The sequence below is a fragment of the Merops nubicus genome, unplaced genomic scaffold, assembly GCF_000691845.1.
Source record: "Merops nubicus isolate BGI_N331 unplaced genomic scaffold, ASM69184v1 scaffold36084, whole genome shotgun sequence".
In the NCBI taxonomy this organism is placed as follows: domain Eukaryota; kingdom Metazoa; phylum Chordata; class Aves; order Coraciiformes; family Meropidae; genus Merops; species Merops nubicus.
In genome coordinates, this window is record NW_008602877.1 from 1 (window position 1) to 27,920 (window position 27,920).

The window sequence follows — 27,920 nt, forward strand, 5'->3', positions numbered from 1 at the left end:
GGCCAGGCTGGAGAGCCAGGAACCTGCACGATGCAATGGACTGAGCGCTTTCTGACAGGGCAGCGAGGATCTCGGACGCTACCTAGAGTGGCACTCAAGAATCTTGGCTGGCAAGAACAGTCTTCCAGCAGCGTGATGCAGAGGCATGCAGCAGCAGAGGGGGTCAAAGGGGCAGAAGGGAAAAGGTTTCCCAGCTCACTTCCCTCCCCTCCTAGCAAAAAAACCCAAACACACCCAAAGCTTTTTTCCTTAAATAGCTTTTTTCTCCTTGGCCTAATCAGGACAAAGGCCAATCTTCTGTAACAGGCTTTGAGCTGGCCAGCTCCTGTCCCATCCAGCACAGTCCCATCAGACTGCCCGGTTTCTGGGACTGAGAACGCTGTGACAAGCCATCCATACCAAGCTTTCTCCTTCTTGCTTCTGGTCTAATGTAACTTCACCTGTGTAGCAATGGCACCAACACTGCCAGGCTGCTGGCAGCCTGCCACAAACCACATTAGAGCTGGTGGAGGTGAGATCATAAGTTTCTCAAAGCCCAGGCAGCAGGAGGGGAAAAGAGGCTTTCCACCAGCACTAAGTTGCTCCAGTAAAACATTTAGTTATTTCATTTTCTAAATTTGGATCCTCAGTCTTGTAAATGAGAAAGAGCTTTTCTTGTGGTGTTGTTCCCCCCCAGGAGGATACAGGTGGACTGTGAAACTTCTGAGGAGCAGGAGCTGCCTGCAGGCAGAAGCCCTCCCTCTGTGTCAGAGGTTTCTCAAGTCACATGCCTGGGCTCCCCACGCAGAAAGTTGGCCTTGAGGAAGAGATTTGATTTAGTCTGTCTGCCATCATACCAGATATAGCAGGGCAAAGCCCACGGCAGGAAGCCCTGGGGCTGGTCTAGACACACCCCCAATTATTCTCTGCTTCAGAAGGAGCATAAACACCATCATCATGTGCAAAAACATGCTCAGTGTGGGATGGGCGGGTGACTCAGTGGGGATAAAAAACACTCCTGAGAGTGAAGCCCAGTTTAGCAACTTCAGCTGACTTTTTTAACTGGCTGAACACAGTGCTTCACCTTTGTCAGCTCAGAATAACAAGGAAACCAGCTCTGTGCTTAGCTGGAGCAGTGAGGAGAAGGGAAAGCATTGTGTCAGAGACCTGGGAGGCAGCCAAGAACCAGGACATGAGAAAAGCTTGCACCTGCTTCAACTGCTGAACTGGAGAGATAAGGGCAGTGCTTTGTGCCCCAAGGTAAGAGCAAAAGGCAGAACTAACCCAGCTGGGGTGGCAGATCCCAAATTCTGCCCCCCCTGCCCCAAGCCTGCAGCCTCCTCCTCCCTCCCCCTGTTCCTGTCCTGCAGGCTCTGCATGAGCATTTACCTTGGATGGAGATGAGTACTTGAAGGAGGCTGGATTTACTGGTCCACCGTTCCGTCCCCTGAAATGCACATACAGCTGTGTTAAAGGGCTGAACCACCACCAGTTTGCTCCATAACTGTTAAATTAAGCAGGGCCCCAGTTTCTCTGCATTCCTATGGCCCCCAGCAGGAACATGGGGCTGACTGGATGAGCACATGACATGCTGGTGTCCCCCTGTACCAACCCACCTCTCCGTTATTTTTCATCAGTGCTACACCCTGCCAGGCCAGTTCTGCCTGAAACGCTGTAACCCTACACACCAGACAGCAGTTCCAGCCCCTCCTCAGCTGCCCTGTCCATCTCCCTGCCCAAAACAGCATTTCCCCAGAGCTCTTTGTTCCAGGTCTCCAGCTAGATTTTCTGCCACACTACATGATGGTTCCACGTTGTGGCAGACAGGGACCCAAACCCTGGGAGAATACCCCATGCTGGTGTTGGCACCTCTGCTCTGTCCAGCCACAACACAGCCTGGCTGCTCTGACCATGGGCTTCGCATCATGGAAGGACAGATAAGAACCAAACAGTCCCAGCAGAAGCCAAACTACACCAGTCACCTGCTCCAGACTTCTCAAACAGAGCTCCAACCCCAGCTGCCCCCAGCTCAAGCAGCAGCTGAGACCAGGAGTCACCCAGGACTTGGCCTGGTGGGGGGTGCCTCGTTCCCCAGGCAGCCTGGCACAGCCCCCACTCCCCTCCCCACAGGCAGGAGATGGAAGGGTTACCTTGCCTATCCAGGTCCCCAGGAGGCTGACACACACTTTGCCGTTGTCGTACAGGTTGGGGTTCAGTCTCCCGCTGCACTGGGAGAGGTAGCGGAAGAGAGGCGGGACAGCAGGGTAGATGTTGGGGAGCTGGATGTCGAAGAGGAAGAGGCCATCCTCGTAGGGTGTGCGTGTGGGGCCTTTTATAAGTGCTGAGAAGAGATCCTGTGGAGAGAGGCAGTATGAGCCAGGCCTCAGGACACGTCCTCCTGCCTTGGCAGGGCTGTGACTCCCCGCATAGGGGCGGAGGGGCTGTGATTAACTCAGCCCATGCAAGACTCAGCTCAGGCCACGCATCTCGGGGCACCCTCCTCCTAGGAGCTGCACTTCTACTACAGCCTGGCAGCAGAGCGAGCCTTTGGATCTACAGCAGGGCTTGGAGGCTGGTCAGCAAGCCCCAGGCTGCTCACTGGTCGCACCAGCCCCTTGCTCTCTGCCCACCCACCTTTCCTGCTCAGCACAGGCAGCCCAGTGGGCAGCACACCCAAACTGGGCTTCCTGCAAGGAGGAGCTCCCCAGTGTTTGCCACCCTGAGCCGGGCGGTGCAGAAGCAGCCAGTTCCAGCACTATTTCACATGCTGCACACATTCCTGCAGCTCTCATGTGAGGGATTAAGGCTAAGCAGGGAATTCCAAAGCAAGCCATCCGGATGCTGAGCCCAGCACTGACAGACAGGCATTTGAGAGCAGGCACTTGCCATTCGATCCTCGAAGGTTTTCACCATGATGCCATCGGGCAGGGAGGTGGCCAGCAGAGCCATCTCTTTCCGTACAGTGCTAAAGAACTTCTTTGCTTCTGGGGGCTGGAACTCCATCTTCTTGAAGGCATGGGTATCTGTGGGGCAAGGAAGAGAGCGGGATTAAAGCCTGCCTTTGGAAACTGCCACAGGTTCCTTGTGGAGGCAAATCTACCCACGTGGTAAAGCTGTAATTCAGAAGAGAAGAGCTGACTTGCTTTGGTGCTGAGCCAGGAGGCAGCGTAGAGAGGATTTTTTTCCCCAAACTGTAAAGCAGCCCCAACCTGCACGACCTCCTCACAGTCCCACACAGCACCCTCCCTGTGTCCCAGAAGGAGCCCTGTCCCACTGCCAGGACAACACATCATTGCACAAAGCCACGACCCTTCCTCTGCAGAACCCGAGCACAGCTCCCTGTCTCCATTTAAACACACCCCAGGTTCAGACCAGTTTGGCCACCTCTCCCTCTCAGGTCTGGCCTGGCTGGCTCACCAAGCACCTTGGGCTCTGCTGTCACCAAAGTTCCACACAACCAGATGCTCTTTTTTATTTTTGGCTGATTAACATTTGCGTAAGTGAACAAGGACACTCACCCACCAAGGGCACCCAGCACAAGAACATCAGCTGTTCCTGTTCTTGCTTCTCAACCAAACCTTCCCTGCAAAAAAGCCTGAACAAATCCTGTAGCTTTCAAGGAAGTATCTGCAATGGAAAGCAGCTGATCTCTGCAGTCCTCCAAAGTTAGTTACCAAGGTGGACAAAAGGGAAGTCTGCTTCTGTGGCTGGAGAAGTTACAGTAGTGCCTCAAGATGCCATCTAAAGTCCCCAAACTGATTACGCTACAGAAGTTGTCTGAATTTCACCTCCCCTGTTAATGACCTGTGAAAAGGACCAGGAAAAGAGCATACCCCATCCAAAAGGCCTAGAAGCCAGGGTTCTGGAGGAAGAAACACTGCAAGACAGCAATGAAGGCCAGAGTGTCCTGCACCGGCCTGACCCAACACACTCACCTGGGGCATACTCCAACACGGAGAAGACTTCTCCCTTGGCACTGGTGAAGGTGACTCCAGGCTTGCCTCCACTCTGCTGGCAGAGCACTGGTGTCTCACTGGGCCACTCTGACCTCACTGGTGTCTGTGCCTCTGCTTTTTCTTCTTTCTTCTCCGTCTCCACCATAGCTTCCATCTTTTCCTCCTCTGCAATAGCCACATTATCCAAGGTCTTCTTTAGATTTTCCTGGAGCTTCTTAATATCATCCAAAAACTTCTTCTCCCGAGTGGGTTTTTCCAGCTCTACAGTTGGTGAGGTGGGAGAGCCAGTCAACAGCTGCTCCACAGTCATATTCTTCAGGCTTTCCAAGATCTTGATGGCCTCCTTTAGTTCCCGGAAGCTCTTTGGGGCTCCATCCTTGCCAGCTTTCTCTGCAGCAAGATCTGCAACTGCCATAGCCACAGCTCCTTGGACTTGTTCCTCTACTTTTTTCACCTCTTCTGCTGCTGGCTCCTCAGGCTCAAAATCCTCAATTTTTGGGTGGTCGTCTTCCATGAGGCCATTGTCTGTCTCCCAGCTGTCGCTTTCATCCTCCCACTCAGAGGATGCCCCGCTGGTGCTGCCGTCAACAGAATCATAGTCTGACTCCTCAATTTCTGATTCAATATTGTATAAGTGCTAGAGGAGAGCAGAGTTACAAAAGACACCACTTAGGTCAAGGCACAGTTTTCTTTGTGGTTTTTTTTTTTTTTTCCCCAATGCAGGCAAGTCAGTTCTCCCCAGGAAAAGGAAGGTAGCTATAATTCTTGGGCTGTTTCAACCCCTTCCATCTTGACTGGGTGGACTTTGATCCAAATATCATGCTCAATGACCAGCACAGATTACACTATCAGCACAGCCCCACATTCCACCTTTCAAAGTAGGGCACTGCGGAAAAACTAGGGCAAGTTCTAGGTGGGCTGCAGCCATCCTGGTGGCTGGGATCCAGCCACTGAGGAGAGCATGCAGGCACCAGACAGCTACCTGGATGCCCCAGGGTTTCTGAATGAAGAGCTAGTTCAGTGGGTATTGGGTATTGTGTGTGGAGTTAGTATTTCTGGTCCTGCTTCTGCACCAGCAGCTGTGTTGGCACAGGACCCTGGTTTGGCTGCCTCCACTCTCCATCCTTCCACAGAGACAATGCTGGAACCAGGAAGACATTCCCACACCAGCTTTCTTCTTCTATGGCACCACTTGTCGTCAGAGCCTTGCTACACTGCTTTAGCTGTTGTATGTCACTACTGCTTAAAATTCAGCTGGGACAATGAAGACTAACCCGAGTTGCTGAATAAGCTCTTACATAAAACATTCTCTTCCCCTTCACTACTGGAAGCTGAGCCCACCCACCCGCTGTCCAGCCTCACCTCTGATAATAGCACTTTTGCATATGCTATGTCTGTTACAAGGTCCCCTTAGACATCCTCCAGCTACGAGCACCAACATCGAAGCAGAGGAGCAAAACAATTTTACAGGGCTGTGTGAGCAGTTACAAGATGGAGTGTTTTATCCACAGGCTTCTGACACTTGAATGACAGCCCAAGAATCCTCTTAATCTTGCAAGATATGAGCCCAGAGGCTGAAGTGCATGGATGCTCAGTCATCTTGTCAAAGCCTTGAACTGAACCAGCACTATTTAGCCAGTCCTGTGCCACCCAGAGACAGGCAACTAGCAGAGGTTAGTTGGGTTCAACACAAGTGACTGCAGGCAGGAAAAGCCATCAAAACTCAGTGCCCTCAAAGCTAATCCAAATCTGAGTCGGAAAGTTAATTAGCCAGTTATGCCATCTTTATTTTTAGAGCTGAGAAAAAGCACCCAGACAGCTTGTCTCTGGGCACACGGACAGGCATTGATAAATCACAGTTTTACCAACTGATAATTCATGCTCCTGACATTTCCCCAACTCCCATAATTACGCAGATGAGCAGAATCGAAGGGACTGGCGTGACACAGCAGGAGCTGCTGCAGAGCCCGGGCTCCGCAGAGTGAGAACAGCCCTTTGTGGAGCCCGCATCAGACCTCTGATTGTGCCTGTGATCCAAGCACATGTGACAACAGGGGGAAGGGAGACAGCAGCCTGCTTTGTAACCCTCTAGTCCACGGCCATAGTGCAGGCATTGACTATTCTACTGTAATTAATGCAGAGCTGCTCGGTTTAAAAAGAAATCTTGGAGTCGTCTCTCCCTGCGGCGGAGGCAGCGGGGTTCTCCGCCACGGTGATGGAGATGGGACCCTACAGAAGCAGGTCTTCTCTTATCTTCAGGCTGCCTGCCTTAATTTGAGGCAGCAAGGAGAAGGGACAGGGGATGAAACTGTACGTGGAGTAGTGAATAAGATTACAAGAGAGCACAAGGGAAACCTCAGCCCAAGGCAGGAGGCGGGTCAGTGGGGTTAAGTGGATTGGCAGCGTGGCTCCATCTGTAGTTTTGAGCTCTCGCTCAACACTTTTCCCTCCCTGCCCTGCGACGAGATTTGGGTCTGATGCCCAGGTTAGCTAAGGTGACAACTTGTGGCTCTAGTCCAGCTTCTGGAGGCACTTCTTTAGGTAAAGAAAACACTAAGGTGCCATTCCGGAAGCAAGACAGAACAAGCTATTGTCTTTCAGCAGTGTCTTAGTTGGGTAATGTAGTGAAGCTGGGCTCAAGTCAGCACTGATAATGCCTGAGCTCTGCAGCCCCCCTCAGCAAAGCAGCAGGTGCTGGAGGCCAGGAGCAGGGCTGTGAGCATGCAATGCAGCACCCAAAAGGAGCTACAGCCTGCCCATACCCTCCTATTCTCTATATTCAAGAGCAGTGATGCCTCATTAACTGCCTATCTCTCTTGACAACGAAGGATTCTCTTGTGCTAAAAGAAGTGGGAAGCCACCCTACTGTCTGGAAAGGCAGCAATAAATATTGCAAGACTCCTTATACAATGAATCTCATTGCACCCAGGATTCAAAACCAAGCCTTGCTACTCAATTAACAGTTAACAGGGATACCACAAGCTGGAACAGGACCTCACCTGAGGGAGGATGATAGTCTTGGAGTTATCAGCCCACACCACTTCCACTTTACTGCTGACATCCACACGAGCCACTTGTCCGACTGAAGGCTGTGGAAACAAGAGCAGTTTGTCAGTCCCTTTTCTTTCCCAGGCATTGCAGTGCAGTCAGGGAGGCTTTGAGAAACAGATATTCCCCTGCTGGAGAACCAGCTACTGCAGTGCTTGCAGCCTGAAGCAGAAGTGGCAGTTCTGGGGTCCCATGCCAAGGATGAGAAGGACCCTATAGATTAGTGTTTCCATGAGAAACCCCACAACCCTGCCATGGAGATGGAGAAAATTCCCTTCCAAGAAGGAGGAGAGAACCAGGAAGGCTGGTCTGGCAGTAGATCCCGACTTCAGAGCAGGGCCATTGGAGGGCTGTGGCCTCTCTGCAGGCAGCACGGAGGGGACAGGACGGTCCCTGAATGGGACTGCCCTCTAGTGGGGTGCCACCAGCCAGCCCTGGGCTCCCACGCCCTGCATCAGGGGCTCCCAGCAGCTTCTCCCAGCAGCGCCAGCGCAGGCGTGAACAGACAAGTCACAGTTGGCACAGGGTGTGCAGGGTAAGTAGCACCCTGCACGGGAGGAAGGTTATGTAGGTCAGCTGAGCAAGTGGGGATGTGTTTCATGCTGCTGAAACTGGAACTGCAGTAAAAGCCACACTGCACCTTTTAACCCTTTTTTAGGGCAGCAGGCTGAAAAGCTGGAACTCCTCCCTGCACAGTAAGGATTTCTGTTTCCTAGAAAAAGAGTACATCCCTCTACAAAACAATTGTTCCCTTTTCCTCCCCAGGAGATCAACCATCTCCAAATTAACATGTACATAACTCAGATGAAAACCAGAATCCCAGTCTTCTGTTGCCAAGTGAAACTGGTTTCACCACAAACCCACCTTCACTCTTGCTCAGAAGCCCAGAGAAAATCCTCATATTGCAAGTTACTCTGAAATCCTAAGCAAGTATTTTATTAAACCCCCTCAAACATAGGCTTGATTCGTCTCAGCTTCGTTCCTGCTCTGCTACAGACTGTCACCAAGGTCAAAGGACTTGAAGGTTACACCTCCATCAGGCTTAGAGATTTGATGTCAGTCATGACAACAGGGGATGCTGACAGAACTTGTGAGCTAGGGAGCTTAGGACGCCCATAGAGCTGGAGGCTCTCCTACTGCCTCTTTCAGGCGTCGCCACCAAGCCCTGGTGACAACCCTGTCAGAGAGGCGTGCCCAGGACCCACCTCATCCTCGTTGGCCGTGGCCCCGTCGGAGTTGCCGATGCGGATGACGATGTCGGTGGTGCGGAAGCGGAAGTCTGGGTGGTCAGCAATGTCGTACACGCTCACGTCCTCCTCCTCCCCGACCAGCTGCACCGGAGACAGAGCGCGGCCCCGTCAGCCCCAGCACGCTGCACCCACCTTCACAGCACCCCTCCGGCACCCCAAGTGCTTCGGGTTCTGTTTTGTCAATATTCAGTTGCTCCAACAGCCTGCAAGGAGCTGCTGATGTCCCTTCCTGTCACCTCATCCTGTAGCACATCAATCAAGGCTCAGCAAAGAAAGGAAGTAGGTTTTATCTCATCTGCTCACCCTCACCTTTACCTCTGGTCCCACATCACTACTGTCAAAGACATGCAAGAACAACACCTTATTCTGTTCTGAACACTCAGATTTCTCAGAGCTTTCTCAGATTTCTTTTGAAATGATCCAAGGCAACAGGAAAGCTTTTCAATTAATGGGAAACATCTTTCCTTTGATTTCTCCTGCAGGAAGAGAGCTAGGAGCTCCCAGATAACGAGAAATGGGCAAAGAGGAGCACAACTCCAGGCCAGAGCAAGGTTCCACTGCTGGATGCAAAGGGCCTTCATGTCTTCAGTTATGACAACATGGTCTCCCATCTTAAGGCAGAAAGCACTGTGCTAAATTTGTGGTTCAAGTCCCTCTCTCCTCTCCAACTAGAGCACAGTCTACCATACACTGTGAAATACAGCACTCCTACAGAAGGGAAAGGTGTCAGGTTGGCTATAGGCAATAATGCCTGGCAGAGGTAAGCAGGACAACATTGACTAGATTGATTTCCTTTCCATGAGCTAGCAAAGACATGGAAAGGAAAAATTTGTATCATGAACTCAAGAAATCAAGTGCCTGTGACAGCTTCAGCAAAAATCTTCATCCATGCCAGAGCATGATGTTGACTATGGGATGTAAACCCTCTGTTTTCTCTTTGCTGCCATGCAGGCAGCTACAAATCTGAAGCGACACCACCCCTAGCTAAGCCTCACAGGCCCAAAGGCACACAACTGTTCCCATCCTCAAGGACAAACTTCACTGCAGAGCTGACTCCCAGGCTAATTGGAGTTTATCTGTGAAGCCTGTGCTGTTTTGCAGCTGTTTTCTCATAGCTGGTTCCAACAGGCACTGGTTCCTGCACTTACCTCCACATCATCTCCACTGGATTTCAGCTTGAACCACTTCACCACACAGGTACGGCCGATATGGTCACCAGACTGCACGACTCCATACAACCCAGGGTCCTGGTTGCTCTGAGCTTTAGGTTGGAATGGTAGAGAAGCAAACAGACAAGTTAAGCAAAGGAGCACAGACTTCACACAGCACCTGAGGCTGCCAGCTCCCAAGCTCTCAGGGCTGAAACCTTCCACATGTGAATGGCATGAGGAAAACCTGTTCTTCCTACACAGTGAACACTGTACTCAGCTAACGACTTGCACCTTAATGGGGTGTGGAATGATGATAAAGCAAGACTGTGTTGCATTGGGCTGGGTGAACAGCTTCCCTTCAGGACCATTTCTGAGCTCTGTCACCAAGAGAAACGAGTCACCTTAGTGCTGTGCTCTCCAAATTAGCTCTGCACCAAGACTCTCAGAGTATTCGGACAGAGTGGCCAAGAGCTTCCTGAGAGCAGCCCTGGCTGCCGAGGTCTTCATCTAGAAATGTGCCACCACAACAGCTCTGCTCCTCTGGAAAAAAAGGACTGGACACAAAGGTGGAAGGCAGGCAGGGCGTGCTGGGGGTCCAACAGCAGCAAAGCTGGGCCTGGACCACCCTCTAGGCCTGGGTTGTTATGCAGCACACTGCTATCTAGACAGCTTTCAGATTTAGCAGGCTGACAAGGATCCACCTCCCAGCATCCTTATCAGGAGGACACAAGGAACTGCAGGCACCCTAGACTGCTTGGAGAGTATGTTTGACAGAGGAATACAGATTTCCAGGGGCCAAACAAATGGTAGAGCTGGAGATGATGGATAACTTCAGTTTCCACAAACTACATCTAACCCACAAGACCAGTCAGACTATTACTCATCAGAAATAGCCAAGCAAAACAGCATCTTTTTTTGCCAGGCCACCTTTCCCTCTACTCTTGCTAGAAAAGGACCTGAGAGCCAGATGGCATGCCATCAGTATTTCACATCCAAAAGCCACAAGTCCTTTTAAACTTGTACCGTGACCCTCACTAGCATCACCAATTGGTCTGGTGAAGAAAAGGGATGCAAGGTGCTGCCTCTGGATCCCAAAACCCTCTAAGAAAAAACAGTCAGGATAGACAAGCCATACAGATATAGCAGTCTGAGACGAGCTGTTCATTTCTCCCCTCTTCCTGCAAGAGAGCTCAGAGCTGTTTGTGCTACCAAGGAGAAGGTGGGCCACCTCTACAGAAACACCAGCAGCTTTGCTCCTTGGAAGTTGTTTCTTTCCACATCTTGCCTCTTGTCAGTGTTCAACTTTGGTATTTAAATAGTTTTTCTCTGCTGACATTCATGCTAAGTCAGCTGAATCCCTGTCCTTTGTTAGGCTCTGTGCCTACCTCAGGTGAGTACTATCAGCTTCTATGGTAAAAAGGCCTACAACAAACATCAGGAGATCCAGATTGATGAATACTTGACAGTTAAGAGCACGATTGTTCCCTGAGGAGAGCATCGTTTTGACACCCAATACCTCTTTTGTCCACCACAAAATCCCCAGGGCAGAACTCGTTGTTGTCCAGATGATGGACTGGAATCAGCTCGTTGGAGCGAATGTTTGTCTCCACTGTGCCATCCTGCCACATCACGTCAGCCGAAGTCATCGTGGTCACCACTTCTACTGCAACCCTGGGAGCACAAAGGCAACGAGTTACCAGAGGGAACGTGCACGAGCACAACCAGACCGCGATGCTGCCAACACCAGGAATGAAGATGGATCTCAGGAACACAAAGGTTGCATATCAACAGATCAAGCAGGCTGGGAAGCAAGTCAGGAAACCTCATCTAGTCCCAGTGGAGGCAGCTACACAGCAGGCTTTGTTTTGATGGGTTCTCAGTCCCTGCAGATGTTACACTGCTGCCAGTCTGTATTGCAGGAGGACTTCCCAGGGAGCTGATGCTGAGCTCACTTAATCCTAGTGGAACAAATTAACATCTACCAGCACTCACTTTATACCCCCGGCAGAGGCACGACTGGAGCTTCAAATACTCTGAAACTTAAGATCTTCTCTACTGAAGCACCTTCTAGCCTGACAGCTCCAAGGAGTCTTTGAAGCTAGAAGAGTATGGGACTGGAAAGAAAGCAGCATCCATCTCAGCCCTTCCAGAAAGGAAAAAAACAAAGGCAACACATTGAATGGGGGTAAAGCAAAACGATTTTGTTTTTAAAGAGACAAGTCTCCTTTCCCAGCTGTTCAAACACATACATGTGTCTCTGCAGCTCAGAAATGAAACTCAAACATGCAACAATGGACCACATGCTGGTATTTTGCTGTGGAGGCTTGATTCCTTGGGGGCAGAAGAAACAGAGCTGCAGTCTAGCTGGATGGGCTCTTCTAACGAACCTTCCATCATTTTCATGTCTCCTACAGCACAGAACAAATTGAATCCCATGCTGATCTTAAATTTTGTCTTTCTTTTGCTAGCCAAGCCTTCCAGACATAACACAAGTGCTGCATTTATGTTGGTTTCAAGTCAAACCATAAAGAAGATACAATAGGCAAATACAACTGTTTTCCTCCAGCAGTGCTTTAATGAATGGCAGAGAAATATTTCAAAGTAGAAATAATATGAAGTTCCCAGTAGGGCCTGCACTCGACAGCAGATATTATCTGAGAAGGAAATCTGTAACAGGTCAAGCGTGGTGGGTGACATCCAACAGATGGTTCCAGGGGGGAAGGGTGGGTATGTGCAGCAGGATGGGAGCAGAAAGCCTGGCCACCCAAGGAAATGACAGGCCTGTCTGCAGCACAGCTTAGGCTGCTTCAAACAAAAAACATGACTTGGCATTAGTAGAACTCTCTCTAGATCCTCACTAAGAAATAACCAGAGGTCTGTGCACTGCCAGGGAGGAGGCAGCGGGTCATTTAGTGATGCTAAAACCACATGCTGAGCTGGCCCCTACAGTCAGAGATGCCCAGGAGGTGACACGTCAGTCTGGTGACTAACTGCAGCAAGCCCATCCACTCTGCATCTCTCAGTGCAGCCTGGCAGCACACCTACTGATGGTCTCACCAGCTTCTTCTGAATACTCAAACAGTGAGGACCCCCACACTGAGCTGTGACCAGCTGCCACAACATGCCTTTTCAACTATCAGCTGAGGTTTCACACCGTGTGCTGAAAAAGCTTATTTCTTATTCTCTGAGACATGGTCAACTCTGAAAAGTGTCCTAACATCTCACCCCTGCCCTTCCTTGTGTGGAGCTGCCCAGATCCAGCACAGGAGTCTCTCAGTGTCATCTAAAGGATTTCCCCCCACGGGCTCTATGGTGCAGAAAGCTACTGGGTTTATTACCTAAGGTCTCCTTAACAAAACCCTTAGTGAAGTAGATCCACTCCGGAGCTGGGCTAGAAATGAAAAGTGAATGAAGAATCATTTCCCAGGAAGTCCATCACACTTTCTTTTCACCCCAACACTGCTCTGCTGAGCTTTGTGACCTTCAAATCCAACTTACCCAAAACTCAAAAGGACTAAAAGAACAGCTCTCCTTGCCTACAAACAAAGCTGAAATACCTAAACAAACTGTGAGTGAAGTTCACAGCATTCTCAAATTACTGATTCCCTTGAATCCTGATAATGTCACTTTTCTGGGAAGATTCTTACATATTATCTTGCACTAGTTCATTTCTGATGCAGGATCTGTATACAATTAAGTAGCCCAGGGAAGCCAGCAAGACAGGCCAGCCAGTTCTCAGATGTCTTTGCGACTCCTGAAAACAGCTTAAACATTCTCAAATTAGATAAAAGGTAAAATCTGCCAAGATCCAGTTTTATCTGGAAACAGGTGGATACACACAATGCTCCCTCCCACAAGCCGCTGCGATCAATTCCTCCAAGGCTCTCAAGGAGTGCACTTTGGTCATTAAAAACCCAATAAAAAGTATACTGCTGGCAAAAAGTTGCAGCTCTCTCTCCAGAGGGTGAGGCTAACAGACCACTGCAGCACGAACCCCTGCCAGCACAGCCCTCTGTGCTGCTCTGACAGCTCGCCGAGGATAAGCTGCCCACCCCTGCTGGCATGGTCTGTCCTCAGCCTCTCTGCAGAGGCTGCCCATGAGGTGACCAATTAGCGTCACGTTTAAGCTGCATGATCTTTATTCACCTGTCTCCCTCTGTGCGCACGGAGCCTCGTGCAGCACAGATGCTCTGCTGATGTCCTGAGGCAGAGCTGAAACAGAACAGCATCAGTGTCACGTCACGTGGCCCCAGTTTCATCAGAAGCTGGACAGGCACCAAGCCGATTCCACACGGGCCACCGCACAGTCATCACAAGATAATTGCTCTCGGTCACTACCAAGCAGCGTCTTAACGTGAGGCATGCCAAGCCGAGAAGGTGGTTTACATCTGAGCTCTTTGATAAGGGAGATTTTAGCAAGAATATCTAGATTTGTAAATCCAACTGACCTGTCTCCTGGCTTAAACTCTCGTGAAATCTTGGTCTTCTTCTTCTTGTGCTTCCGCTTCAAGTTTTTGATGGAGAGAGGGATGCTCTTCTTGCGGCCAGTGCCGCTGCCGCTCTGGGAGGAGGCAGTGGAGCTCGCAGAAGAGGTGACAGAGCTGGTGTCATCCGTGTCATCGGCTGCCTCATCGTCAGCATCCTGCTCCACAGACTGAAGGCGGTAGTCAGACGACCCTTCGTCCTTGAGCAGAAAGGGAGGCTGCTGCTGTCGTGCTGCTGCTCCCCCCTTCTCCTTCCCCGTTTCTTCAGGCTGCTCCTCCTTCCTCTCCCCAGGACTCGGTGCGCTGTTGGAAGAGTCATCCAGCTCACACTTTGATCCAGGCTTCAGCTCCTCTGATTTCTGGTCGGCAGCTGCTGCAGGCTCTTTGTCAGGGGCTTCGGTGGTACCCTGAGACTCCGGAGAGCAGGACATGATCTTCACTATCTGCTTCTTCAGCAGCCGCCTCACCTAGAGAAAGCAGACCCAGGTCAGACTATGCCCATGCACTCAGCAAGCTGCCAGCTGACCTGGGGAATGGTTTTGGCTTTGCACACAGGAAAACAGCACCCCACGGGCCTCTGCACATCTCACCTGCACCAGAGGATTGTGTGAACCAGCATCTCCTCACTGCTCTACTCAGGAGCAGCACTGCACTTGTCCAGAGAGAAAGTGAGCTCTGCTCCTTAAGGCTATTTTAAGTATGTTCTGAACTTTTTATGGAAGGCTACAAGAAGCTGCACAAGTTAATCTATGTAACAGACACAGCTATGCAGGGAGTCACCGTCCACATTGGGGACATCCTGTTATTCTAGGAACACCATTGCTCTACAGCCAGCATGTAGAAACCACAGCTTGACTCACTTGGCCTAGGAAGCAACGGCTTCTTGTCTCACTGTAGCAAGGGTTTAACTGAACAGCTCAGCTCCATGAGGTCATGCTGGTGAAAAGGACACATGTCTAACGGTCCTGGCTGTCAGAGCACACCAGCTCTGACACAGCTTGACCCTTGCAAGGTGACACCTCTAGTGAAGGTCCTGTTCATGTTCTCTGGTGGCATTAGCTACATGCTTCACCCAGACTGCTGTACAAGGTGACTTGCTGCTGGCAACAAGCAGCTATTACTCTTTACAACCACCACTTCAGGAGTTGCATTTCAGACCATGTGACTAGCAGAAAGATTTTTGCTTTAAAAGCCACAGCAACCAAAAATACTTTGAGAAGTCAATGCCTCCCTCCAGCCCTCAACTCACCTTTTTGGCAACTGATCCTTCACCCAGGACACAGTTTCTCTCAGGACATTCACAGGTGATCTTTGCGGGTTCCACTTTGTCTGGGAACACATAGAGGCACCTTTCTCCAAGCTGCCTTTGGGCATGGTCAAAGCACCCCAGACGCTTTACCCTGGTAGAACAGAAGGGGAGCCATGAGCAAAGAGCAAAAGCAGTAACAGAACCTTATCAATACTTCTCAATATTTAAAGGGCAGGTGTCAAGAGGATGGGGCCAGCCTCTTTTCAGTGGTGTCCAATGACAGGATAAGGGGCCACAGACAAGAACTGGAATGCAGGAAGTTCCATCTGAACAGGAGGAAAAAAAATTTCCTGTGAGGGTGCCTGAGCCTGGAGCAGGCTGCCCAGAAAGGTTGTGGAGTCTCCTTCTCTGGAGAGGAACCAAACCTGCCTGGATGCCATCCTGGGCACACTGCTCTGGGTGACCCTGCTGAAGCAGGGGGGTGGACAAGATGCTCTCCAGAGGTCCCTTCCAACCCCCAGCATGCTGGGATTCTGTTACCAGGGCTTTCACAAGGATGGCATGACTTCATGCCAATGGCACTTCTGGGGTGGCAGAAGCTAACAACACCAAATCTTTTCCAGGCACACAATTCTAAAGGAGGAGTGGGAATCTCACCAGGGACTGGGTGGGAATACAAAGGGTTTGGGCAGGACACAAGTTGCTCCTCTCCCTCTAGCTCCCCCTCCCAGAGACAGCTGCCAAGAGACATTTGAAGTTGGCATCGTTTTTATTTGCTGTCATCTGAGAGCAGCTCTCCTCCAGCTTATGAACTCCAGGCAGGAACCACGCTGCAACTGTGCTATTGCTCATCTGCCTTTTCTCAGGAGTGTTGTCCAGCCCATTCCTGCGGCTGCAGCCTGTAGAGGGCACCAGATGCTCCCTCAGCACAGCCTGGGTGCAGAGCAGGACACTGCAGGAGCTGCCTACTGCACACACCTCAAAGATGCAGCCTGCTCCAGACACCACCGGAAGGATAGGAGAGGAAGGGAGCTGTCGCCAGACACCACTTTCCTCGATGCACTTGTCAGCTGGAGAGTACTTGGAGAGGATTGGTGGGATGCTTGCCCCTGTGCTGGTAACTCAGATGTCTGCTAGGCTAATTTGGAAGCTATTATCTCCCATTTTTTAAGCTCTGGAATACACAGGCATGCCACAAGCAGAAAAAAACCCACTGGAAACAGCAGCACTGTGATCAGTTGGTAGGCATGTCACCCATAGTCTGTGCAGGCCCTGAGTGCTGGGATTTTCAACTGATCTCACCTGGACAGGTTCTCCTGGCTGATTATGGAGGGAGGAGGGCTCACACTGTCAGTACCTCCAGGACAGAAGCTTTTAGTGATCCAAGTGACCTTTAATTCTACCACTTGTACCTACAATGTAAAGAGAGAGAATGCAATTTAATTTTTCAGAGGCTTTCCTAGACCAGTGTCTAGTATCTGAACATTTATGCACAGGGAAGTGCCAAATCTGCTTTTATCATGTGAGACGGCCAAATGTAGTTTCTGCAGATACAGGTCCACTACAGTGCTCCCATAGCATGGCTCTTGGCAGCACAGAGCTGCTACAGTTTTTCAAGAGAAACTACATCTGCCCTGGGAAGAAAGCTATCGTACATACAAATCAGCAGCCCAATGTCACAAAGACATGCTAATGGACTTGGAGCTGCTCCCTCTTTCAGCAAAGAGTCAGCAACATTTCTCCCTTTTTGGGTAGCAGACAACATTAAGTTTCAATTGAAAAGGTACTTCTGCTGCCCTAATGATCATCAGTACTGGCTTCTAAGTGTATTGGCACAAAATCACTTTACACAGTGCCCCTTGGGAAGAAAAAGCCAAGCCATGCTCAGAAGCTCTGTCAGTCCACAGTGAGAAATCTGTCACCTCCAAAGAACACAGCCAAGGTGCATTTGCTCTCGGAAGGTTACTATGGAAAGCTGACTTTGCTCCAAAAGACCAGTCAGGACTGTTCTGTGCAGAAGGCCATGTGTCAGCTTGCCAGTCCTTACCTCTTCCACCACCACTCTGAACTTGCTCTTTGTGCTCAGAACAGGCTTCACACCCGAGAGCCACTGCACACTGGAGAAGACTTTAGATGGCCCGATGAGGACTTGCCCAGGATAAAAGCCATATGAATCATCAAAGAAGAGACCCTGTGGGGGAAAGGGAATGAGAAAAGAAGCCAGCATAAAGGACTTTCACTCTTAAGATTCCAACATTTCTCTTCTCTCATTCATGATCAGTAAGATTAACCATAAAGGTAGTCTCCAAGTTGCCCATCTCCTAAAGCTCATTCCTCTCCTGAAGTCAGCCCAGCAGTTCCTATAGCAACCTGCTCAGTCACACATCCAAATGGGCCTATGACTCAGTGGGGGAGAAGCAAAGGTATTTGCAAGAACCAAAAGATGTGGATTTCCACACAAACATTCTCAGTAACAAGATAGCCAAGGTGGGCCGAGCCCTGGGCAAGGACACTCACCTCTTCTCCATGCTCCAATTCAAGCATCTAAGCTTTCTGAGCCAGAGGCTGCCTGCCTCCACTCCTCTGCTCATCAAATTAAGTTTCTAAGTATTATTCCTGTCTCAGGCAGAGTAGTTAACATTAACTTGACAGTTCTTTGAAACAAAACAGGACGGTAAACACAACAATTGCTCTCCTAGAGTGCTTTTCCCACTGATATTTAGAGTGACTTGATGAGCCAAAGATTCAGAATGTGGGGGCGGACAGAGCAGTTTAGGGTAGATAAAACACTGAGCACAAAACTGTATCAAGTCTTGTAATTTGTCAGAAAGTAAAGCAGCAGTGCAACAAGATGTAAGTCAGGTAAATATTTAACACACAGCAGTTCTGAGCACAGGATCCACAGGAACACTGGAGGCAACTCCTGTTTCAGACTAAACACCAACTCTCCAGAGGACTACATATGCTTTAAAGGCAGCCTGACTCAAAATAAGAAGCCTCAGAAGTGACTAATCAGGAGCTGGACACTGCTACCACATCCATTTATCAAGTGGAAAATATACTACACAAGCCAAAGAAGCAGGGACTAAGATCTGGAGAATATCTAGCAATAGACCACTCCTTTTCTGTGAAAACCATAGTAGTACTTCCTATTAAACTGACGATTATTTACTCTGACAAGAAACAGGCATCAAATCTTAACAGAATTGCAGTTTTAGATCAAAAGGACCACTGCTTTGGAAGGATAAGGGCCAACTGCATTGCTAGTTCCCAAGAGTTACATGCCATTCTCAGTTCACTCCCAGGACACTGCCAGGGGTGCAGTGACGCCGTACTGATGCCTTGCTTGCTTGGGAGAACAAGCAAGCTGTCATCAGCCTTGGAATGTGAGAGAGGTTAGACCCTATCATCACACAGGGGACTGTTTTTCTCAAAAGCTAGCAAAACCTTCCCTGCCACAGGAGCTGGAAAATGCCAGTATGGTGGCAAGTCTCAGAGAATGCAATGGGCTAGAGCAGAAGGGATGCAGTATTTTATGTGAACTGGTAATATGCTTCTAGCAGAACACCATTTAAACAATATGCCCTTTTCCAGAAGGGGAACAATTCTGAAAGCATTAAATGTAGTGAGAGCCTTTTAAAGCATGTACAGATAAAATGAGAGGAGTGAACTGCCTTGACATCAGCCATCTGACTGCAGGCAATGCAAGTTGTTTGCAAAGAAAGCAGTTGGATATATTAATTGTAATAACTCCTCAAAACCTGCTTATTACTAACATTACACCTTCAAGCCACATCCTGTTACACTTACTTCAAGTGAAGATGTAGTGAAGTGTTTTTCAGCCATGGTGCATCATTTAATTTTTATGATTAATAAATGCCTACAGTTTTGGCTTCCCCCTCCCTCCTGAACAAAAGCCTACAAGATGAAGTTGATCAAAAAGACTCTCAGGACAATCAGAAGGCTCACCGAGTCACTGACATGAGGACAAATGTCATACAGTTTGGCTCCATCTTCTGTGCTCATAGAACACCTGGAAAACAGAGAAGACAGGCACATTTCCAGAGCCATCCACCTCAAAAGCAAATTAACTGCCACGGCCTGAGCAAGTCTGTCTGTATGGCCAGCAGTATTTCTGAGCCTCTATGGTCCAGAACAAAACTGGTTATACACACACACTACAAAAACACTGCCTAGTATCTAAAGCTGCCATTCAGCATGTAAAAAAAAAATATAATGCGCTTGCTGGACAAGATTTGTCTGCTGCAAGGGTCTCATTTGTTATTCACACCAATGCTGGACCCTAGAGGCAATTTGGGTATATACTTACTTTGGCAATAGCTTCATTTCCAGAGCGAGTGCTGGTGGGATTTCAAATGAAGATATTTTGAAAATAGTTCCCTCACTTTACATAGCTATGCATGAGCTGGTAACAGACACCAAGCAAGGTTTTAAATTGCAGCAGTAACTGCAGGCAACACAGATAGAGAAGCGTGGCTATTTTTCACTCCCAGTTTAACACTTGCTTAAGAGCTTCCAGCCTGGGCTAACCAAACATGAAACAATCAGAGTCACAGATGCAGTCACCTATCATCTGTTACAGCTCTTGCATTACTCGCTTCCTTAGACTCAGAGCTGGCTGCAGGATTGTGCATTTGTTGATTTTTTTTTTCTTTCTGTTTTGTTTTGGGTTTTTTAAACATCAATGGCAATGCTCAGTTTACAAGGCAGATGGGTTATTCCCCCATTGCCAGGCCCATAACCCTCTTGGGTCCCCAATGGTTCCTTCCTTTCTTGCATCAACAAAAGTTTGACAAAAACAGTGTTGGACAAGACAAGCCTCAATAACAGAGTGAACTCACAAGGGTTTAGCTCACAAGTAACTGACGTGCACAAGGAACAGAATTCAGATCCTTCTGCTGGCTTTGCAGAAATAAGTTACCAGATATTTGTTTCCATCTCTCTAATTAAATCTCTCTCTGGAGATCTGACTTTGGATTATGTCTTCATTGAAAAAAATATGCCTAATGCAGTTGCAAGTAAGAGTGATAAAGCCAAGCTGTTCAGTCTTGGGCTGGTTTTTCATCTTTGGTAAAAAACACTAGCCTGCAAGTTTCTACACTTCCACAGACCTATTTTTTTTTATCATAAGAATCTTCCCTGCATCTCAGGGAATTTAGGCTCTCCTACTGAGAACAGGTCTGGCATAGCTATCCATCTTAAACAGCTGCTTTTCCACAGGAAAAGCACAGTTTAAAGAGCAACATGCTTGAGATTAAAGAGCACTGATCTGATGAGATTAAAAAAAATTGTCACCTTTCAGACAACAGCTTTTCCAGAGGGTGACTTATGAATCTCAGTGTTGTCAGAGAAAAACGTATTCTTGCTTTAGATCTCAAGATAGTGCAGGCAGATAACATTATGTGAATGAAGCTCAGCCTGTTTCTAGCTCTCCTAAAATAGCTCAGGATTGTGAAAGTCAAGGACATTCTTCAACAGAAAGAAGTACCTGGCTCCATTGGAAAGCTTGAGGATGACCTGGTTCTTCAAATCATAGACCTTGCCCAGCCAGCAGTCATAAGCTATGTAGTCACCATACATGAAAGGCTATGAAGAAAACAGGAAACAAAAATGTATAAATATAAACTTGTAGTCTGAGCCACCAAGTAAGTCCTCACACAATGCAGACTAGACAGACATCTCAAAGGGAGTTGGGACAGCAACTGCAGATCTCACTATGCATTGGAATGAAGCTACATGGAAGGGTTTGCTTGACAGTCAGCACATAGCTTGGGTTCTCCAGTTAAACATCTCAGGGCATTCTCTCAGATTTTTTTGGTCCTCAGATCTTAAGTGTCCTATTCTATTCAAGAGGTACTCTGCAAAGTACAGGCATACTTTTGTTCGCCTTCAGTTAATATTAACAATTTTTTATCATTGAGGCTCATCTTCCATCCCAGGGAAGCTTGTATACAAACTGCCTTTCCACAAGCTGTTTCCCAGTGAGGACTGGGACACTCCTGGTCTTCACTCCCAAATTATCTTTTTCTTAGAGGAAAAAGAATGATGAAAGCCTATCCTGCCTGGTCTCTGGAACTTTTGTTTGCCTTCAGTTAATATTAACAATTTATCATTGAGACTCATCTTCCATCCCAGGGAAGCTTGTATACAAACTGCCTTTCCACAAGCTGTTTCCCAGTGAGGACTGGGACACTCCTGGTCTTCACTCCCAAATTATCTTTTTCTTAGAGGAAAAAGAATGATGAGAGCCTATCCTGCCTGGTCTCTGGAAATCACCCACCCACTCAATTGGGAGAACCAGATACATTTAAGACTATTCCAGCTCAACAGTCTCAGGTGTTTGACTCATCTCAGCATTTTTATAGCCTGTTTAAACAGTAATGATATTGCAGCTCTAAAGCTCTGTGCCACTGCCATGGGGTTGTCCCAAATCAGGTTGTCACACCAGCTCGTCTCAATGCAGAAGTTCTCACACAATTTAATGTCAAGCCCTTCAAGTCAATTTGTTCTCAATGTGATCAGAAACAGAACAGATGGGGAGACGAGGTGATTCTGCATCTTCTTCCAGGGAGGATACTTGCAGGAAGTTTAAAATAAAGCCAACCTGCAGATGAATCCTGCATAATATGGATGCCTCCCTGCATGCGTTACCTGAAATACAGCAGCACCCCTCAAAACCACCAAGCCCTGGCTCCCACGTGTATTTGGGATGCGTTCTCACCCAGATATGTTGCAGGTCTTTGCTGTTGACAGGATAGAGGATGCAGTTGGTTCCCACCAGCTTCACAGCACACTCTATATTGACATCAATTACAGTTCCACATTGGCTATCCTAAAAACACAAAAATGGGTTTATCACCTCAGGAAGGTGCTACATACACATATACATGCTCTGTGTACACACAGGAAGTGCAGAAACACGTAAACTTTCAAGACTAGATCTCCTCTCAAACTTCAGGCCCTCGTGAAAGGGCATTTCAGATGACCCTAAGACAACTCGAAGTGAGATCACTATTAAGGACCTGTGGTGTTTGCTTCCCAGTTAAAACTTGCTGCTAAAGCAGCAGCCCAGAGACTCCTGCATCTGGTCAAAGACAACCACACTATGTCAGGTGAATAGTATTTACTTGCTTGAAAATCTGCCTGGCAACTTGGTCTACTCAACTGAGCAGGTCTCTCCAACTCCATAGAACCGTCCTGCAAGTACTGCCCTGAGTCAGCAAAGGCAGGGGTAGGTCATCAACCCCAGAAGAAAAGAGAAATTCTTGAAAGCTGTCCCAAACTTCTCACATAAAGCTTAGTTTTGCAAGACTTTATAAATGGTCTTCACTTGCTGCCATACTGAAAAAAAATCTGGCACCTTCAGTCAGATTTCAAGGTTTCAAGCCAGATAATATACAGTTGGTCCAATTACAAGATGACTGTCATTATCTCCTACACTTTTTAGCAAAGTTTTAATCTTTTTTGTCCCCAAGAAAATAATGCATGCTGTCAAGAGCCTTCTGGGGCTAGTTTGGCAGGGAGCACACAATCTGCACGTTGCTCACACATATGGTGGAGGCCTGCAAGGAAGGGCTGCTAACCCAAACACTGTCAAACGTGGCAGCTGCCCTGGCCTCCTGACAGCTGGGACAATCGATCCTCCTATTTATTAAAGGCCACAAGTCCATTATAAAAGCTGACTGAGGGCCAGCATGACAAATGCCCTGGAATCAGCAGCTTGGGAAGTTGTCCTTACCTCAAACATCAAGGTCTCTGCTCCAACAGGACTTGAATAACACTTGAAGGGTATAACCCTGTGAGATGTGGATTTATTTGCTCAGCCCACTTGCAAACATGTTCTTTCGGCCATGTTAAATATTTATTCAAGGCTTTCACTCAGAGCCCTGGGCAGCCCTTTGGGGAGCTCAGGAGTTTACTGGTGCTCAGCTCCTGGGGACTGGTGGTTAGAGCAAAGACACCCACAGTAGAGGATAATTCCTGGACAGATTGCTCAGCCCATTTGGCTGGTTTGCTTTCCACCTGCCTCCTGCAAATCCTCTTCCTCAAATTCCACAAACCCTGTGCTCCACAGCCCCCAAGCTCCCAAGGCATCAGCGATGAGGAGAGTGGGTCGTGTTCCATGTTTCATCCATGTGGAGCTGTGCCAGCATGGCCAGGAGGGCTTGGAGAGCCAGGCTGACAGAGCCCAGAGCAGCAGGGGCTCACTGCCTCCAGCTGCCCCACACAGCACTCCATTTCTTTCTAGAAAAGCTAGGAAGCAAAGGGAGCCTTTCCCAGCTACAGCTCCTTGATGACAGACAGCAGCTAAGCCTAATGTAGCTTACAGCCTGCACAGGCTGCCAGGAAAGAGCCCAGCAGAGCTGTACCGTAGCTCTCACCTGAAAAGGGATTGCCAGAACTACACCAGATCCACAGCAGCTGCTGCCAGCACCATTTGAGCTGTAGGATGAGCAAGGTCTGCGCAGAAGTGGCACTTGCTCAACAAGCCCACAGCTTCTGCAGGGTAGATCACAGCCACAGACCCTGCTTTTCATCTAGATTAAGCTAAATTAAGCATGCCCAGTCCATCCTGTCCTTGCTTTGCAGTTCAGGCTCTCTGTTTTAGAATGCTTAGTAATCAGAACTAAAATACCCTCAAGAAACAAACTCCTTACCCTACAATGAGCATTTCAGAATTAATTTTTCCTTTATCAGTAGCCAACAATAGCAGCTCTGAGAAATGACACAATCCAACACCTGCAGTTGCTGTAGATCATCTTGCCTCTAGGCCTAAAACCCTCTTTTACTGATGGTGAAAGAATAACAATTAATAAAACTAGGACTGGGGCAACTGATGTACACCAACACCCTCTGCCCATTCTCTAAGTGACAGTTTACCCATGGAGAAGGTACCTGCACCACCCTACAAGCCCACCTCTCATCTAACACGGTTTGGTGCTATTAGCCATGGGCAAGAGCACTGAGTTTAGTCCAGCTTGCTTCTCCTTCCAGCCAAAATGTTCTAGCAAGCACAGAGTGCCACCTGGGGTTAAGAACACAGAGAGTGTTGTGAGCAGCCCCAGAAGGGGCTGAGCTCTCCTCCCTCACCTGCCACTGATCTTTGTTTATTATGAGTTTATTTCACTGCCACATGAAACATTAGCCTGCAAGAGGGGAGGCAGCTCTGCAGGCTGAGGGGTTCTGCTGAATCACTCTGAGGTTACAGCAGTGCTCAGCAATGCGGTCCCAGAGGGAGAAGTCGCCAACTTGTCTTCCAGGGTCGGTCTGCAGCCAGAGCACAGCTCCCCTCCAGCCTGCTCAAGTACAACTGTCCCATCCTGTTCATTAGGTGATCCCATTAAAGGAAGGGCCAAATGAAATGAGCTGAGATTTCACAATTCTGTTAAAAATCAATGTTTTCATTAACCCCAACAGCACAACTGGAAAAGGGAGATGACTTCTCTTCCCTAGAAGAGTTGATGGGTTCAAGCTCCACTCACACCAGAATTAAGTGCTCTCCCTAGACCTTCTTCCTGCATCTTCTGGTACCCTGACAGTGTGCACCAGGCTGGAGATACTGCATGTTGAAGCAGTGAAAGGATGGAGAAGCAACTCTTCTGCTTCCCCAGAGACAAGGCTTTAGGGCAGACCAGCAAACTCCCATTTGAGAGAGCAGCAGCTCTGCAAGCACAGGACTCAATCCCATATCTTCTATCCCATCCTCCTACTTCTCCCCTCAACACTCTACTTGAGACCAGCCTCTTATGCCTTTATTTAAAAGGGACAGCATAGCCCAGTACCCTTTGAAGCAACAAAATCCAGAGTCTGACAGATTACAGATTTGCTTCTAATCTTCCCCCCCAAATTCACATATCACCTGGAAAAATGAACTCTGCCACTTCCAGCACTTCTCACCTGGCTGGATTAGACTCACAGGTCTAACTGCAGCCAGAGAAAATGATCTTGCTTTACACATTACCCCCTGAAGCAGTTTTTCCTGATGAGGAGCACATGAATTTGAGTCAGCTCTCTTCTCTTGAGGAACAGAGGATTTCGAGTCCTTCCCACTCAAGGTTAAAAACAAGCCCTAAGTGTGGTGAATACAGAATAAATTCCACACTGTGTTTGCCAGGCCAACTGGTGCAGGGCAACCATCCCACATCCTGAACTTGGCAGGCCAACACTTCCAGATTTTATATTTTAAATGCTCTTCTGATTTCTGGACTATATCTGATTAACAAGTGAAGGTTTTCTTTGGGATAGAAGGGGTTTGTTTCATTTACCACTGACATTTATAATATACTTGAGAGTAAAGTGAAGTGTAAGTAATCTTCAGACTTGCTGTGCTTTTGAATAAAGAAATGGAGTTATATCCTCACCATTCCAACAATTAACAAAAATGAACATATCAGCCACTAGTCTAAGTGGTCAAGCAAAAGCCAGCACTTAAACATGCAAACAGACAATAAATGAGGGTGCAAAACAACTGCTGGATACTGTATCCACTGATACATGCACAGCAAGCCAGAAAAGCCAATTTCTCCTTTGATGAATATGGAAATTGCAAACAAAGGCAGCACCTCCTCTTGGCAAACCTGGATAACAACTTGCTGTCCTGTAAGCTTAAGAGGACTTTAAAAAGCATTGGAATAAAAAGAGTTGAGAGGCAGGACTCAAAGCACCCCTTGGAGAGGAGGATTTACTAGAGTCCAGCTGTGCCAGGTACCATGGCATGAACAGCTGATGTTTCAATTTGCTAGCTGCTCATTGTTTTGGACTGAAGTGCTTTTAGTAAGATACATTGACTCCAAATTTCCATTTCAAACAATTAAATTCCTTCAGGAAATATTTTGTTCCAGCATTTTTCAAATTACCCTTGAAGGTTTTTTTCCCTCCCTTCTCTTCAGAAGATTCTGTGAAAAAGGGGAGGGTTTCTTTCTTTTATAATTTACAAAAATGGCTCATTTAAAAAACCAAGCCACCCAGCTTAGAGGATGGCCTGCCCCATCCCTGCACACCATGTGGTGCAACTGCAGCAGCTCATGGCCAGCTGCCTGCCTCATCCCAGCCCTGGTAGCCACATTTGCTGGAAGCAAGTCAAGAGAAGATACAGGCGTGCACATGGCAGGCCAGATGGCTCAGGGTTATAGGTTAGGTGTGAGCAACAGCATGAAACTCCCAACCTAGCTAAGCTCCTAAAGAGACCACATCACAACTGATAATTGATACTGAACAATGTTCCAGACATTTCCTAGACAAAACACAAATCCACATACCTGATAAGCATAAACACTGTACAGCTAGGACAGAAAGACTAGGGTTTTATATAGTACCCAGAAAGAGTAAGGGTAGCAAATACAGGCTGCTGATTCAAAATCAGCTTGCTTTCTGTTAACCTAGCAGTGCCAGCTGCTTCAGCAGTATTGGGATTTGCTGTATTTCTGGTAGAAACTGGACAAGATGGTGCTTACAGTAGCTTGAGAGGTCTCCCCAAAAACATTCCCTCCAAATTCTCTACCATAGCACACCGAAAGGCACACAGCAATGTGATCTCCCTTCTCTCTAGCCTCCCTGTTAGGTCTGGGGGGGCAGGTCCATACTCCCCACACCTCAGAAACAGGTTGATTTAAGGATGACAGGATAGACAAGCTTCTTGTCTCATTACCTGACATAATCAGGCTCACTTGCTCAGACCTTTGCAGATATGCAACAGTAGAGAGGCAGCCTTATCAGCATTTCATTTTCAAAGGATGTAGCTATGTCTATCAAACACTAAAAATAGAACATGCTCAAAGCATTACCGTTCAATTCCATTCAGGCAATTTGGCAGGTCTCAGAAATCCATGCAGCAGTATCACAATCAAAAAGGGACAAAGAAAAAAAGCACTTACGCTGGAGCTCATGTGTCTGACTACATCTCGAGGGACCACAGAGCGATCTTCAAGCTTCAGCTAAGGAGAGAGAGAGAAACACTGAATTTAGTGACCCCAGATGATACTTACTCAGAAATAACACTACAAATACAAATGCCCACTATCCCAATTCTCCAGACTGAGGTTTTCAGCAGGGGATGCTGAGGCACTTCCATCAGACACAGGGTTAACCCCCCTTGGCACGTTCACAAAACCCAGAGCAACCAGGCAATCCATCCACGACCGTGCTCTAAACTCAGCAGACACATCAAAAGGGTGCAGACACTGACTTGTTCATCACTTGAAGTCTCCCCCTCCTCTCCCTCTGTCCACACCACACTTCATTGCCTACCAGCATCCAGTCTATGTACTAGAGAACACAGAAGACATAGGAAGAAGCATATCACACCATGTTTGTGTGCATCCTGCACACTTTTCACCTAAGACACCCCTAAATATCTGTGGAAACCTTGTTTGGCCTGGAGTATTTTGAGCAGGGTACTATAGTCTTAGCTGGTGCAGAAATTGATGGCAAGTGACTGCAGCAAGCACTTGCCATAAAAAAAAGAAAACCAGGAAAAGAAATGTCTCTACTGCTCTTAGTAGCCCCCAGGTCCATGAAGGTAACACAAAGGCACCAATAAGAGAATGGACAAAGTCAGAGCTCTGCTCATGCTCCAGCCCCTGCTAAAGTACTTGCTGGCAAAGAGCTAGTGCTGGTAACAAAAGCTGGAGCTGGACCATCATCACGTATTCCATGTTAGTTCATGCAGAGTTGTGGGCACCAGGAGTCATTACTGGTACAGGAAGGTATCACTTGGTGCATCTCCAGTGATTACTGGTCAGTTAACCAAGTAATGTGCTTCACCACACTGTGCCAGTGATCTC

At 48.2% G+C, this 27,920-nt stretch overlaps 1 protein-coding gene across 1 annotated transcript; it reads right to left on the reverse strand.

Moving 5' to 3' along the window:
• Positions 1–1,368: 1,368 nt before the first annotated feature.
• UBE2O (ubiquitin-conjugating enzyme E2O) lies at positions 1,369–27,065 on the reverse strand (the record flags this gene model as incomplete). The annotated part of the gene is made up of 16 exons (XM_008938498.1): positions 27,012–27,065; positions 21,860–21,970; positions 20,627–20,724; positions 19,087–19,150; positions 17,165–17,308; positions 16,420–16,529; positions 15,118–15,268; positions 13,833–14,335; positions 10,901–11,055; positions 9,382–9,494; positions 8,189–8,314; positions 6,935–7,024; positions 3,915–4,572; positions 2,866–3,002; positions 2,130–2,333; positions 1,369–1,426 (listed from the first exon to the last, which is right to left on the reverse strand). Coding segments are annotated over exons 1-16 (2,734 nt in total), but the record flags the coding sequence as incomplete, so codon positions are not given.
• Positions 27,066–27,920: the final 855 nt, after the last annotated feature.